Here is a 15,326-nt window from a genome sequence, read left to right on the forward strand (position 1 = left end):
AACCCTCTCCGACTCCGCCTGAGTAAAAGGCCCGAGATTGCGCCTCCCATATCTTTGCTAAGGCAGGTTGAGCCGCCATGTTTCGAGAGGCCGTATAGCACCGGAGGAGTGCCGGTGACTCGAGCACCTCCTGCAGACGGACAGTGAGGCTGCGGTGGCCGCCCCGGGGCGACCCAGGGTGCTGTTCACTGCCTGGGTGCTGAAATGTAGTTAATAAGGCTGTTACTTGACTACAGTGAATGTGCGACTGGTGATATGTGGGTGTTGTTTCTCCGTGTGTGTACGCGTGCGCGTGCGTGTTATGCCTGTGTGTGTGTGTGTGTGAGAATTACATTGAGGTCACTACAGCTCCATTAGTGAATACCTCTGCTTTTAATCTTAATGGCTTTAAGTGCCCGATATCGCCGGGAGTACTTTGCCTATAAAGCGGATTTACGCAGAAATATGGCTTCAAAAACCGCATCTAAACCTTCCCATGTCTAAGCTAAATCATCTTTTGATGTTTTAAATCACTGTTGTTATTTTCTCTAACCCTCTTAGTTAAGTTTCTAGATATTTTACTGCGGAAAAGGCACGGTCCGTTGTAGGTTGTACATGTTGTCTTGTTCAACATCTCCCCGTGTCAGTGTTTCTCTCTGCCTCCGTTCTGCTCAGCGCATCCCGGCCTGCAATGCACTGACTGCGTCCTTCCCTCCCTCCCTTCTTCCCTCCATGCCCTGCTTCCTCCTCTTCCCTTCACCTCATTACCCTCCCTGTGCATGGTCTCTGGTCGTCCATAAATCAATGCTGTGCCCTGAACACAAGACACTGGGTCCAAATAGTGTTTACAAATACGTTTCAGGGTTTGTTTTAGCCTCACCAAGCATCAGATGGATGGGTGTTACCTGCCTACAAGGTGTGGGTCATACAGTTTAGGTGTTGGGGGGCAAGTTTAACATGCTCTGCTGTAATATTACCACTCATCATCATCATCATCATCATCATCACGCGATGTGTAGGTTAGTATAAAGGTTGAGCATTTAAAATTGTGTGATCCAGGCCTGGATGTGTGGTGGAGGTTTTGATTGCAAAGAGAGTGAAACTACGCTTGCTGTAGTGTGTGTGTGTGTGTGTGTGTGTGTGTGTGTGTGTGTGTGTGTGTGTGTGTGTGTGTGTGTGTGTGCGTGTGTGTGTGTTTGAGAGACACAAACAGGGAGAGAGAGAGAGAGAGAGAGAGAGAGAGAGTCAAATTTTGAGCAAAACGATTTTAAAAACCTTAAAATGGTCAGAAAAATGTAATAATTGAGTTTCATAGCTGGATTTGATGTTTGGATTTAATGAATGAAACAAGACGCTACTTCATTGAGGGTGATGGACTGTACAAATGTCAGTCGTGTCTATTTTTAGACTTTTTTGGAGCCTGTGATTGATCAGTTAAGTTTTCATCACTTACCGCATACTGAACTCTACAACGATTAGTCAAATAAATTAAAAATGAATCTGCAGTTGGATAACCTCTTAATGGTTTAAGTCATTTGTACAAGTAAAAAGTGCCCAAAATCCCTTTTCTGTCTTTATTAAATGTGAATATTTACCTGTTTTCTTACTTCTCTATGATAACCATCTTTACTGCTGGTTGGACGAAATTACAGAAAGATGAGCCCTGCAGCCGGATTTCCAATTACTTTTAATTACACATTTACACTTTTAATACAATTAATTGAGGAATCAAGAAATCATTTGCTGATTAATCAATAAAGTAATCGTTAGTTTCTGTAATTTTAACTTCTTTGGCCTGTGAGACCCATAAGTATCTTGCATAAGCTGAATGCACAAAATGTAAATGAAATGCACCTCTTAGGGTTTCCCACTAAGCACCTTACACCTACACAATAGTCACAATTATTTTAGCGCTGGAGCAATAAGTTGATTAATCAATTCGTTTATTGGCATAAAATTCATTCTGCAACTATTCTTATGATCGAATTAATCCCTTCAGTCATTTGTGTTTAGCAGAAATCCAAAACATACACTGGTTCCTGCTACTTAAATGTGAAGGTTTGATGCTTTTCTTTTTCTTAAATTCTAATAATTTGAATACTTTTGGGTTTTGGACTAAGTGATTAATCGGTGCATAAATTGATAATACAAAAACAAATTGTTGGTTTTAGCCCTAAATTATCTAACGACCTTTGCTGTGTGAAACTGTACCTCTGTTCTTTTACCCAGAAGGCTAATGTTTTATTTCATAAAACTGTTAATTGCTATGATGTTATTGGAGGTAGCCAGTTGGCACTGCTATTAAACATATTTGGGTGAAAAACCATCATCCCTAATTTATGTTCCTGCTCAAACATCAAGCACAGATCACAAAAGAGGCAAAGAGAAGCTGGTGAAGTTTCAATGTGTCAGGAAGTTATGACTGATATATTTTATAGATTCAGTGTACATGAGGTCAGGGCAAGGAGGGTGTGCTGATGGACAATTTAATGATGACCAGACTATAAGCAGTTTAACTGTGCCGCACTAAATGTAACAGTACAGATCTGTGTGGTGCGATTGATTAGTGCTCTGACTGATTCCACTCCATCGCCCATCATAAATTATAAATGGCTTGAATATCACATTACTGTCCAATTACAGATCGCAGACTGAGAATGTAATCAATTTCCATCCCATTATACACTGACACACTGAAAGATGTGTTTTAGGTAGAGATTGTTGGAAGAAGAAAGAGGGGACAATAATATGTGTTGTGTTTGATGCCAAGAATCACCTGGCAAACACACACACACACACACACACACACACACACACACACGTGGACCTGTCATTGTAAAAAACACAATAATCTTGGTCTGTATGGACATATGGATATGTGATGGTTATTCTCTTAAACCCATACATGTGTCTTTGTGCTAATATCTTTTTGCGCCTGCAGGATTATCCATGAAGATGGCTTTTCTGGGGATGATGTGAAGCAGTATAAGCCTGTGGTCTACAGCAACACCATCCAGAGCTTGGCGGCCATCCTCCGAGCCATGGACTCACTGGGCATCGAGTTTGGAGACAAGGATAGAAAAGTTAGTCACCCACTAGCTCAAATGCTCACCTACCGCCTGAAATTGATATTTTATTTATATTTAAGGGTTGAAATGGGATGTGTAGCGATTTGGATTAAGACATCTAGTTGATGTCACTCACATTGACTGGAAGTGAAACTGGAACTGTCATTTTATGAAACTTATAAGTTCACTACAACAACATTAATCCACAGATATAAATTTGCTCCTCATTCTCTGATTTTATGAAACATATTCATCCAGGCCGATGCTAAGCTGGTGTGCGATGTGGTCAGTCGTATGGAGGACACGGAGCCGTACTCTGCAGAGCTTCTCACTGCTATGTTGCGTGTATGGACCGATGCTGGGACTCAGGAGTGCTTCAGCCGTGCTCGGGAATACCAACTCAACGACTCTGCTCAATAGTGAGTGGAGCGAAAGGACTATAAGAACCCTGATGTGCAAAAGAGACACCAGTCGTCTAACCCACATTCTTGTTGATCTTTATCTCTATCAGCTACCTGGACAGTCTAGACCGGATTGGGGCGCCAGACTACCAGCCCACAGAGCAGGACATCCTGAGAACCCGAGTGAAGACTACTGGTATCGTCGAAACCCACTTCACCTTCAAAAACCTCCATTTCAGGTAGGGTACATGCAGCGGAAGACAACTTGGCCTTTGTCGTTGGCATTGTGTTTACGATTAGGTTTAGGGATTACAGCTCGATGTCTGAACTGACTTCTTGCACCTTTTCCAGGCTGTTTGACGTTGGGGGTCAGAGGTCAGAGAGGAAGAAGTGGATCCACTGCTTTGAAGATGTGACTGCCATTATCTTCTGCGTTGCTCTGAGCGGATACGACCAGGTGCTCCATGAAGATGAAACAACTGTAAGTGTGACTCAGTTAATTCAGCCTGAATCCCTCTGGTGCACAATTCACTGAGGGGTTCTGACGGATGTTAAAGACGTCCCGGTTTCCTGAGAGATTTAGAGACAAGCAACTGCAACATCACCAATGTGATTCTGGATGGGGATGCATTTATATCCTCACTTTGGACCTTTGTCTCTCTCCGTCTCCATTTCCCATCTGCACACCACCGTTACCTATCTATTAAAAGCAAATGCTAAAAAAAAAAAATCCTTGATAGTTACAGTTTGACAAAGCCAGCACACTTTGTTGTGTCTTTTCTCACATCTCAATTTTATTATAAATTTGAATCTGTACTCAAGTCAAGTCAAACATAGTTACAGAGCATATGCTCTTATTTTAATATCCCAATTTTGTTAACTATATTCTTAGACCCTCAATTTGAATAAATACAAATGTCCTGGGGAAGCAGAAACCCCAACAGAAGAGGACAGACAGTAAAACTACCACTAAAAATAAACAGCAACATTTATTTAGTCATCTTTTAATACATTATTTGTTTACTTTCTTCCACTGCGGTCAGCCTGGTGCCTGTGGTTAAGATACCAGGAAAGACACACAAGATTTAAACATTTATTTGTTCTGTTCCTCTTTGATAATTGACAAAAAAAACATTGAACAATACATGTTTTTAAATCACAGTTGTTACACTGGTATTTTGTCATTGAGTTAAGTTATTCTACTCTACTTCCTGCAGAACCGCATGCATGAGTCACTCATGCTCTTTGACTCCATCTGTAACAACAAGTTCTTCATCGACACCTCAATCATCCTCTTCCTCAACAAGAAGGATCTGTTTAGTGACAAGATCAAGAAGTCACCGCTGACGATCTGTTTTCCAGAATACACAGGTGAGTTTCATCTTCTAGCAGAGCATCCTCACGAGCAAAGTGATACATGTTGGTCCTTCATGCTGTCTGCTCTTCTCTCTCTGTCTTGTCTCCAGGTGCTAATACTTACGACGATGCTACTGCATATATTCAGGTTCAGTTTGAGAGTAAGAACCGCTCTCCTAATAAGGAGATCTACTGTCACCTGACCTGTGCCACAGACACAGGAAACATCCAGGTAGTGTTTGATGCCGTCACTGACATCATTATTGCAAACAACCTTAGAGGTTGTGGCTTATACTGAGGCCTGGCCAAGCACAGAGGTTGTTATGGAGAGTATGAGGTGTTAATAATGATAATTTTGATGATACTTAAACACATTAATATGTAATTCTACACGTCCAAATGGACCCAAAGAGCTGCCGTTTGACACCACACTGGATTATTGCCATGATTTGTTCCCTTCCTCTCATTTTTGATTTCAGTATACAACCCCAGTTTGGTCTTATAAAAACGTGTTTTTGAGCTGAATGTTTCATGTTTCGTTGACGACTGTCAACAACTGGGAAGGTGAGAAGGAGCAGATACAGGGTTGTATTCAGCTGGAGCCTCGTTTTGCAAAACTCGGAAATGCAACGCAAGGAGAGTGCAATGTAATTTTTAACCTCTGCGCGGACTACTGTCCCTTTCTTTATGTGACGTTTTTATGTGCAAGTCTCGAGGCATTTATATCTGTACTGAAAATAGCCTGTTGTGCTGCGTTTGAAGAGCTGCTGTGTGTGGAAGGTGGAGATGATGATGATGTTGGGGAGGTGCTGTACTCGTGGCTGAGGGTCATGGTTGGGAAGGAGGCTATTTTAACTTTCAGAAGGGACAAAGCTTCCCTCTCCTTCAGACCCACACATGACTGAGTAGCCTGCAGGTCTTTTCCACTCTCTGTTTTCTCTTTTACTTTAAAATATAATGAGAGGATTCTTCTGTTCAGTGTGGCTACCCATTTCCATTGGCCTCCTGTAGCGTGAGGAAATGCCTAGCAGCCAATGATAGCTTAAAAAAAAAAAAAAAAAAAAACATCGGTGCCAACCATCTGAGGACAGATTAGAATCAGAAATGTTCATACTATCATACTAAGTAATATTATTTAAATAACAGATTGTTATCATCGAATGATTTATTAATTTAAACCTCATGCCCTACATGCCTCCTTCTACCTCCTGAAATCCCGTGCCACATATTTATTTCCTGACATGAAAAACTGGGGGTACACAGACACCTGTGTACGGTTCAGAGGGTAGAAAGCAGCCCTCCAATGACATCTTGTTCTCTGTGTGGTGCTTTACCATTCAATGTGAATCTGTGTAGAAGTAGAAGACTGCACAAGAACAACATCATTTGAGACGGCCTCTGTCTGGGGAGTCGTGGGTTTCCCCCAACCCTCTTCTTCCCCGATCAGTAAACAGGGAACCATTACCCCCCCCCCCCCACCCCCCCGTCCCCCTCTTCCCCTCACCCGCCTGTCACGTTTCTCTTTTCACAGAGGAAAAAGTACAGCTCTCCATTTTCACCTGTGCACCCAGAAATTCTCCCATCTCTCTATACTCTTATCTATCACATATCAGTCCCTATATCCTATTTCCATGTTCACCTTAAAAGCACCGTACTGTATATATATTATGATTATACCAGATTTTTTTTTTTACTGTGAATGTTTTTGTGCTGCACCCCATCCTATTTGGTAGTTTATTGGTTGCTCTCATGTGGAATGTTTGTGCTGAGCCAATCGAATGTTGTGTTTACATTAAAGCCACACTTTTCCTAACTATTCCTGCTGTTTGTGGTCTGAGTCTGATTACACTTACGAAGGTAAAAGGGTTGATGACAAACATGCTCACAGCGCCATCCTCTCAGCAGAGGTTTAAATACACACTGACCTGCTTTAATCTTTGCAGAGAATTGAGGTTAAACCAGGAAATTAGGCTGACAATTATGAGAATGGACCACTTTTAATGCTTCATTGCCCAGTGAACACAGCTTTGTATTTAGTGTCAGAAATATGTATAAAAGATTGGGAACAGGTCTTACATAGCAACAGAGCAGCACTTCGTGAATTGTGGAGGATGGCAGGGATCAGAGGCGTTGCAGAGCGGCTCTCAATTTATTAGGTTAAAAGTGTTCCATCATAACAGACAAGAAGCTATTCATATATTGAATGACTAGGCTGGATCAGCTGTCTGACCTGCTTCTGTCAGTTTAATGGGTATGATGTTCATTACTACTCTGTTTCACTGACGGCTCCACTCCTTGGTCCCACTGTGCTCTCGTTTCTCAGAGCCAGCTACAGGTTAACAAGTTGGGACTCCCGGTGTGACACAATTATGCTTTTTAAATTACACAGTCTCATACATTACAGATAATTTGTATCAAATAGTTCACCATTAACCCCAGACTATGCCCATAAAAGTTGCGCTGTAAATGTGATACAGACATGAGCCGTGTGTGGAGCAGAGGGCAGAGTCTGAAAAACCTGACTGAAATCTCCAGGATGAGCGTTTTTGTTTCAGCCAAAAAGCAAATCCCATGCCATTTGCCCACCCACCTCCAATTACAGAAACATGGATTAAACCTGGATTGTGCAGAGCTCTTTAGTGCAAAGCGTCACAAGGTGGGTACTGCACGGCTATCACTGGTGCCCAGCGGAGTGGTTCATGAGTTACAGTCGCAGCCTCTTGATATCTTCACTTCTGAAGTCAATACGAAGTGCTAGAACCTGGCGCACCTCCGCCGGGGTCAGCCGCCATGTCAGCGGGCCCGAGTTTGGGCCCCAGTAATCCAAGATCTCAGTTACCTGCAGAACAAATAGGTGCATGTGAGTAAACCAGGAGAAAGTATTCACATTTACAAAAGTAATAGTAGCAAAATTGTAAGAATCTCCAGCAAAATGTAAAATAGGTTATACTATTAATAAGGCAGTTTTGCAGCACAGCTTCATGGTTTGCATCTATGGACCCCAAGTTCAACTGGATGTCCAATTTTACTGTTACACGGTTGAGGTGGAGCTAATTCAACTCCTTTATATATTGTCAGTATTAACAAAGCATCATATTTCACAAAATTCTTATGCTTTGTATATAAAATCTTAATCTATAAAGTAACTAAAGTGGTCAAATAAATTTGGGAGTAAGTAGAATTATAAAGTAGAATGAAATTAAAATACTTACAAATATCTCAAACATGTACTGTAAAGGTACTTAGTTACATTCCACCACTGCCTAAACATTATTATCATTAACAATTATTCAGTGTATGCGTGTGATAGGATCTAAATTACCCGCTCCAGGTTGAGGATGGTGGCTATTTGTGTGAGGCGAGCAAACTTATCCCTGATGGTCCAGGTGGTCACGGTGGTGAGGTACGCCACAAGAGACCGAAGCTCTTTATCGAACTGCAGCCCTCCAAGCTACGACAGAACAATCAGAATCAGTGAATGGACTTCATGTTGCATAAAGTATTAACATTCAATCAGCGGTTAATCACTGTAAACACGCTCAAAATAGGAAGATGCTATCGTGACAAAAGGAGGCACCCTCCCCTGCAGGCCTTTCTGAACTCATTAATAAATCATTGCTCCGGCTTATCATTATGTGTCAGTGATGTGATGCAATGTGATGCAGAGGGTGCCCGACGCCACCTTGTGGTCGAGCCCGGCTCCTCACCCTGCTGAATGAGCATTTTAGAACAGTTTTCTCCATTTCAATAGATATCAAGCTGGTCATCAGGCTGGTCAGAGTGTCGTAGATGATAGGAGACAAAGCAGTCTGGTGGGGAGGCATAGAGAAGTTTAAATGACAAGAAGGAAGGATACATTTATATTTTGTAGTCATAGCTGCACGGACAAGATACCTTGAACTCCGCCATGAGCTGCTCCAAGTTAACGATGAGCTGCTGCACCCAGGGATCATTAGCTTCGTAGTCATTAAACTCCTCCTGTGAGGAACACCAGCTGTTTCAGCAACATATTTCGTAACCTCTACTTTATTTTCGTTCACTATTCTTAGTCCGTTACCTCTTCTATGTTGTGTGTGATGGACAGGAAACTGCTGATCCAGGGTTTGATCTGAGACTTGATGGCTGTTGTGTTTAACTCAGTCAGGCCCTCCTGTGAAGTAAAATCACATCAGCGGACACAACATTTAACTCTGGCCGGACACTGAGACAAAGAGGCTCGTAGTACCACATGTTGACACACACATCTCCAGTACAAGACCTAGACACATGTGCTGTATTACATTTCTATAAAACCTATTCAAACATTGGCAGGAGGGTTTCATCCTTCTTCTGTGAAATTACACCAGTAATTTGAATAGCCATCTCCTTAAAATGTAAGTTTATTTAAGAAAAATATTACCAGATCTCAACATGTGTGGATTTTATTCAGGAAGGCGTTTTTGACCTTGTGTTAAATCACTGTCAGCTAATATATTTTTTTTAATAGTTTGTTTTAACTATGTACTGGCTCTGTGGCACTCTGAGATTATTATGAATAAAAAGTGCGTTACAAATAAAATGCATTATTATTATTATTACCAACCTGTAAGAGATCCTTGAACTTGGCGGATGTGTTGACAAGGTCGGACAAACAGCTTTCAATTTTAGCTTGTTCTCCAGAGCCAGGGCCCTGATTGAACAACTTGGAGCAGTCGTTCTGTGAGGAAAGACAAAAATAAGTAAATCTCCAATAATGACAAGATGAATAGATGCAGAGTACTAGCACATATGTGCAATTTACCTCAAGGCTCCTCTTTAAAGTTGTGATATTCTCACTACACACCTCAACGTTATTCAGAGTCACCTGAAATAGAGAGAGAAAAAAAACTTTTTTAAAAGAACTTTTAAGTGTTTCTTGATTCTAAATGTACCTTTTGAGAAAGGGTTCAAACGTTTTGATGTAGTGCTTCCTTTAAATATTACCTTACTTAGATTAGGTCAAGGTTATTCATGTATTTGATTTCTCACCCATGCTGATGCTGTTTTTTTAGTCTGGCCGACAATGTCTAAGATACTGCCTGAGAGCGAGGTAGAGTCATACACATTTATGCGTTTGTCTTTGCATCTTACCAGAAATGCCGCCTTAGCGTGTTCAGCGCTTTCGATGCCCATTGTGTTGAACTTCCCCTGCTGTAAACTGCTCTGCATTAGACTGACCGCACTGCTGACGCCACGCTGGATGTCCTGAAGCGTCGTAGCTGGGAAGCCCTGCCGCAGCTTATTATACAACACCTCCCTGACAAGTGGACAGAGATGGGGCAGGAAGAGGCACATAAAAAAAGATAGAAGAAGAAGAAAAGTATTGAATATGCCAACTGTGACGTGAAAGAGTGAGCACCTGAAATCAGACTCCAGTACAGAGTTAGCATGGTTGATCATGGCACAGAGGCCGTCGATGCTGGAGCTGGATAAAGCTCTACTGATGCACTTCTTCACGATGTAGAAACAGTCATCCACCATACTGGAGTTCAGCTGGCCCTTTTCATATGTATCCATAGTAACAGCCTGCGGAGGAAAATACACTGTTATTATCCTAAATCTTCAACACTTTCACAAGAAACTATCTTATATTCAAATCTGTTCTTAAAAAGGGATGACATAGTTGACTTCATTGTTAAGGTTGATCAGATCATTCTCACCGTAACGCATGTGCACTTATTTCAGTTAGTTGGCCAAAATAAGCTTTAAAATATTAATAAAAATCAGAATCCCGACCACATCCCTCTAACACCTAGAATATAGATAAATGTGTGGAATCGTGAATGTATATTTATTTAATTTGTATGACTCAAATTGGTTACTTTATTTTGTTTTTTGTAGTTATTATCATTATTATATATTTTATACACTTGAACTTATTTTTCTACCTTAATGTAATTAGGCAAAACTGAAATGGATAATAAGATTTCATTAAGAATAAAATAGAGTAAAAAAAAAGAGAAAGAATCAGAATCGATGGAGCAGAAACCAGATATATCATCTGATTATTATTCCACGCCTTTTTCTTCCTTGTCGAAATCTGGTGCCTACAGCTTGGTCACAGATTCAGGTGTGTTATGATAGTCGTGACTAATGTAGCCTCAAGCTTCTAGCCTCAAGCAGAGATGACCAGCAGGTCACTTATTAGATAGTTTTGTCTAATATAGATATACTGTATAAAACTAATTCACCTTGTTGACGGACTCTCTCATGTAGTACTCTTCCATTGGAACATAGTAGCCAATCAGCTCCTGCATCGTCCTGCTCAGCAAACAGTGTTTCAAGAGCTTCTCCACGTTCTGCTGATGCTCTGGATGTTCAAATATGTGCAAAGAAATAGCATTTTAGATTTTAGATAGCTTTTCAGCTCAACATCTCAAAAGGGAATCTGTGCATTAATGTAAAACTACCCTGTGTGACGCTCTGAGCATCCCCGACTTCAAAGTCGGCCAACAGACGCCGGCGTAAAAAGCGCAGGTAGAGCTCGGCCCTCGCGTTCATCAGGGTTACTTCAGTCAGTACAGGGTCCAGTTCCCTGTTCAGGTGAGACAGACGGATAAACAAAAATACCACACAGACAATAACAGAGGAGAGCAGGATGTTGCTGAGACAAACATACTTGGGCTCGATCATTTCCCCTGGCACGCTCTTCATCATGCTGCTCTGCACGACCTGAAACTAGAGGGAAGATTCAAGTCCACAGTGGGTTCTTACTCAACAAAGTGACTGAGTAAATCGAAGCACAGACGTTGACATGAACCGTTTTAGTGTAATATATCTATGTGTCTGTTTTTACAAACTGCTTTTTATGCTGCTGTCTCTGTTTGGTGAGCTAAAGACAAATTACCACCCTGGTAACAAAACATACTTGTATTATGCAGGTATGCAGTGAAACATGTCATGCTCACTTTGTTGTGGTATCCTCTCTGCTGGATGAACTTGTCGACTATTTTCTGGGCCTGTTGGTCACATTCCTGCTGCAGGTGAGTGATAAGTGGATAAAGATGACCTGGACCATAATACGTCTCTACTATGGGCTGATGAGTCTCAACTACACGAGCAATACCTGTAAACACACACCAACACTTTAGAGGAGTCTACTCAAAGCAAAAAATAAGAACATGTACACACACAGATGCACACAGAGAGACAGAGACAGAGAGAGAGAGAGAGAGAGACAGAGACAGAGACAGAGAGACAGAGACAGAGAGAGAGAGAGACAGAGACAGAGAGACAGAGACAGAGAGAGAGAGGATTTCTCGCCTTCCAGCAGCAACGTCAAAGTGTCTGCAAATACCAGCGGTGCTCTCTTCTCGCCGAGGTCTCCTCCAGTAGCCAAGAGCAGGTTCTCCTCAGCTTTGGAGGCAAGCTGTGATAATAGGCATATGAAAAAAGTTTGACAAAAATGAGACATAACATATCTGTGTTTATTTCTGACCAACTATATTCACTATCTCATATGATCAACATTTTCTTACAATCATAAAACATCAGATGATCTCATGGTGCCTTCTCTTTTTGTTTATGGAGCAGGTCATTATCCACATGTATTTACAGAGAGGGAACACTTTACTTTGATTCAAGTATCTCGCTGACACTTGTAAAATGGGAGCAACATCAGGATCAAGAAACCCTCAGAATGTATGGTCCTAAACCAAGGCTGCACAATTCTCCTGGTAACAGACCAGGAGAATTGAAAAGAGAGATGTTGAGAAAATGTAAAGTTGCATCCATAATCTCCATCTGATCTTCATTCACACATTGTGATCCAAGGAATACATATACCAAAAAGGTTGTGCATCAAAGAAAATAACAATCCTTGGATCTGTACAATAAACACACCAACTGTTAATTGGTCCACAGCCTCGTTCCACCAAACTTAAATCAAGTTTTTGAGCTTTACTCAAACAGGACCAACAACACAACTGACCTGACTGCAGAGATATTGGCCAAAGCGGGCGAGGCCCTGCTGGTGTAGGCCCAACAGAGGGAAGATCTTGAAAAACCTTTCCACTTGTGAGAGGTCGACTGCTGCAACAGCTTCATCCAGCTTCTCAGCAACAATGACCTTCAGTTTCTTCTCTGCCTCTTGCAGCATTAACAGACTGGCATCCACAACACTGCCTGTGGAGACATGATGCATTGGTTTTACGGTGTTACAGTGCAAGCCTGGATGCATATTGTCTCTATTTTGTAGCTCAATTTAATTTATACTGACAGTGTAGTGAGATATGCTTACATAAATAACTACAATCCTATAACGATGGGAAAAAATTCCATGTCAAAATAGTACAAAAACACAAAACTCAGATAAGATAACAGTACTTTTTCACGGCAGTGAACAACTACATAGGAGCTATGCACTATGACAGAGAACTAGAGGCCTCGTACTTTCTTCTCCCTGCCTGCTAAGCTCAATAACCGACTGGTCCAGAGAGAGGTATCGGTGGATGTGGGCAGCAGCCTGCTCATAATCTTCGTTATGAAGAGCTGTCTGCACGCCGTCTGTGCAGAACTTCAGGTCAAGGATATCATCAGCACGCTGGATGACACTATACAGCCGTGTCTACAAAAACAAGATACGAAACACACTAAGAGCCTTGTGTGTGATCTAGTATGACGTTCTTGCAATAATTTCAACCCATACAAAAGTTGAATAAAAACCTCTAACACACTGTATGCAGCAGTTGAAACATTTACAGGTGTTTTAGACGTGATGTACTTACCTTTGCCAGGTCAAGCTGTCTGACTTTGCGGCTGACGTTTTCAGCCAGGCTGCAGGTAAATGTGATCATACCTGACAACTGACTGGCATCTCCTCCAATCAACTGTAAGTTGGGCCTACAGAGCACAGAGACAGCTGTTTTAACACAACAAGATGTTTGTATAATTTAAAGAACACAGATAGTGTTGGTTGGAGCTCAAATAAAAGATGATCACCGGGTGCGTTTGAAACTATACTGATTTACAAACTGTACCCCATCCTCTGCAACGCCAGCATCTTTGTGTGTATGGTCCCCTCCTGACCCACCAGTCTGTCCAGCTCAGAATCCACTTCTTTCTGTATTACAAAGCATATAATGAGACAAAATATTTTGTTCAGCATCTTCCTCACAGATCACATATACTATGCACGTCGCTACAACGTCAATACACGTTTTAACATGTTCAAATGTTTTTCTTGATCCAGTGTCCAACTGCTTTCATACATATCAAAACATGCATAAATAATTCAAAGAACATACATACGTTAACGACTTATCTGCATGTTGATGTCTGGTAGAGAGGGCTGGGGCTAGTCCCTTATTAGACAATGAGTGTAGGGTGAGTTGAATAACCATATTGCATTAACAGGGCTATTATAGGACTCCACATATACGTAAATTAAGCTTCTGGAGCTTGACTTCATGTGTTATTTGCTTTATCTAGTAAGCCCTCATGGTATAGTACTGTCTTCTTTGCTGTGCTGAATGACACAAACAAATCATGGATAAAAACACCATATGGACACAACTGTGCGTGTGGTACCAAGAGTGAGATCTCCACACATATTCTTGTCAATCAGTTAAAAAGTCTAAAAACAGACCTTCAGAATTGATGCACAAAAAGCCGAAAGACAAGTTGTCATTTATGTGAAGTGGAAGCACTCATATCAAGTCAATATACACGAGGAACATATCTAACATGTCTAAGTGCCGGTTCTAGGTCGGTGTGGGTTTTTCTTTTTGCAGAACCTGCAAAGACAAGTCGTGAGCTTAATTATTTAGAGATTATTAGAGTTTTTGTTTGGAGCCAGCAGCGTCCCGGAAGTTTACGTGGATAACGACAGTGAGTGTATAATTACGTCAAGCAAACTGCCATTAATGGCGGTTCATACGAACCTCCTCCGCGCAAAGCTGCCGGTAGACTCTCTCCAGGTCCTCCAGCTCCGTCAGCGCTGAGAGGGTCTCCATGCTCACGGAGGATAGAGAGCCAGAGTCGCATCTTTTCGCTGCGATGGCCCCGCTGTCAGCCATCTTCCGCCGATACAGGGGGACTCAGCACCACGTCATCGTATGGTGGAGATCCCTGAGTTCAGCCTGTCAGGCGGCGCCTCTTCGCAGGAAAATGGTGGCTACATTATTTATACAGTCTAAGGGGAGCATTGATTCATTGTTTTAAATGTACCCCAGGCATGGCCGAAACATTGTCCTTAACCACCTCTAACACGAACCCACACAATACCTTGAAGGTGGAGCGAGCTGTCGCAGTTCAGAAGCACTACCTGATAAGTCACACTCTGGGTTTAAAACCCACTCTATACGCATGCGTTGTACGTTTAGTGTACTTGCGAATGATAGAAGAGTTTATTCCATGGGTTCATTCAATCAGAGATATTGTGTTAAAATAGTACCTTACCTAAGGTTTGCTGTGATCTAAGTTAGAAATATGCACAGTGAATATTTAATATTTAATAAGTTTTGCCTCAGCAACTTCTGTCACCATGCATCAACAATAATATGAA

At 41.6% G+C, this 15,326-nt stretch overlaps 2 protein-coding genes across 2 annotated transcripts in view; one reads left to right on the forward strand and one right to left on the reverse strand.

Moving 5' to 3' along the window:
• gnao1b (guanine nucleotide binding protein (G protein), alpha activating activity polypeptide O, b) overlaps positions 1–6,600 on the forward strand; it is a gene marked incomplete at its 5' end in the record, with an annotated part of 6,935 nt that extends 335 nt beyond the window's left edge. Inside the window, 6 exons of the mRNA XM_079216739.1 lie at positions 2,921–3,062; positions 3,306–3,466; positions 3,559–3,687; positions 3,800–3,929; positions 4,666–4,819; positions 4,915–6,600. Coding sequence (XP_079072865.1) covers positions 2,921–3,062; positions 3,306–3,466; positions 3,559–3,687; positions 3,800–3,929; positions 4,666–4,819; positions 4,915–5,102 — 904 coding nt within the window. The 3' untranslated portion in view covers positions 5,103–6,600. The remainder of the gene's footprint in view (positions 1–2,920; positions 3,063–3,305; positions 3,467–3,558; positions 3,688–3,799; positions 3,930–4,665; positions 4,820–4,914) is intronic.
• A 197-nt stretch (positions 6,601–6,797) lies between these two features.
• On the reverse strand, positions 6,798–14,838 carry cog4 (component of oligomeric golgi complex 4; the record flags this gene model as incomplete). The annotated part of the gene is made up of 19 exons (XM_079216462.1): positions 6,798–7,643; positions 8,127–8,255; positions 8,512–8,613; positions 8,699–8,782; positions 8,862–8,954; positions 9,387–9,500; positions 9,585–9,647; positions 9,914–10,079; positions 10,182–10,348; positions 11,014–11,132; positions 11,233–11,357; positions 11,442–11,500; positions 11,731–11,888; positions 12,086–12,191; positions 12,753–12,946; positions 13,214–13,388; positions 13,549–13,663; positions 13,801–13,883; positions 14,704–14,838. 19 exons carry the CDS (start codon positions 14,836–14,838, stop codon positions 7,509–7,511), a joined length of 2,322 nt encoding a protein of 773 aa, XP_079072588.1. The 3' UTR covers positions 6,798–7,508.
• Positions 14,839–15,326: the final 488 nt, after the last annotated feature.

The sequence above is a fragment of the Taurulus bubalis genome (assembly GCF_910589615.1).
Source record: "Taurulus bubalis genome assembly, chromosome: 4".
In the NCBI taxonomy this organism is placed as follows: Eukaryota; Metazoa; Chordata; class Actinopteri; order Perciformes; family Cottidae; genus Taurulus; species Taurulus bubalis.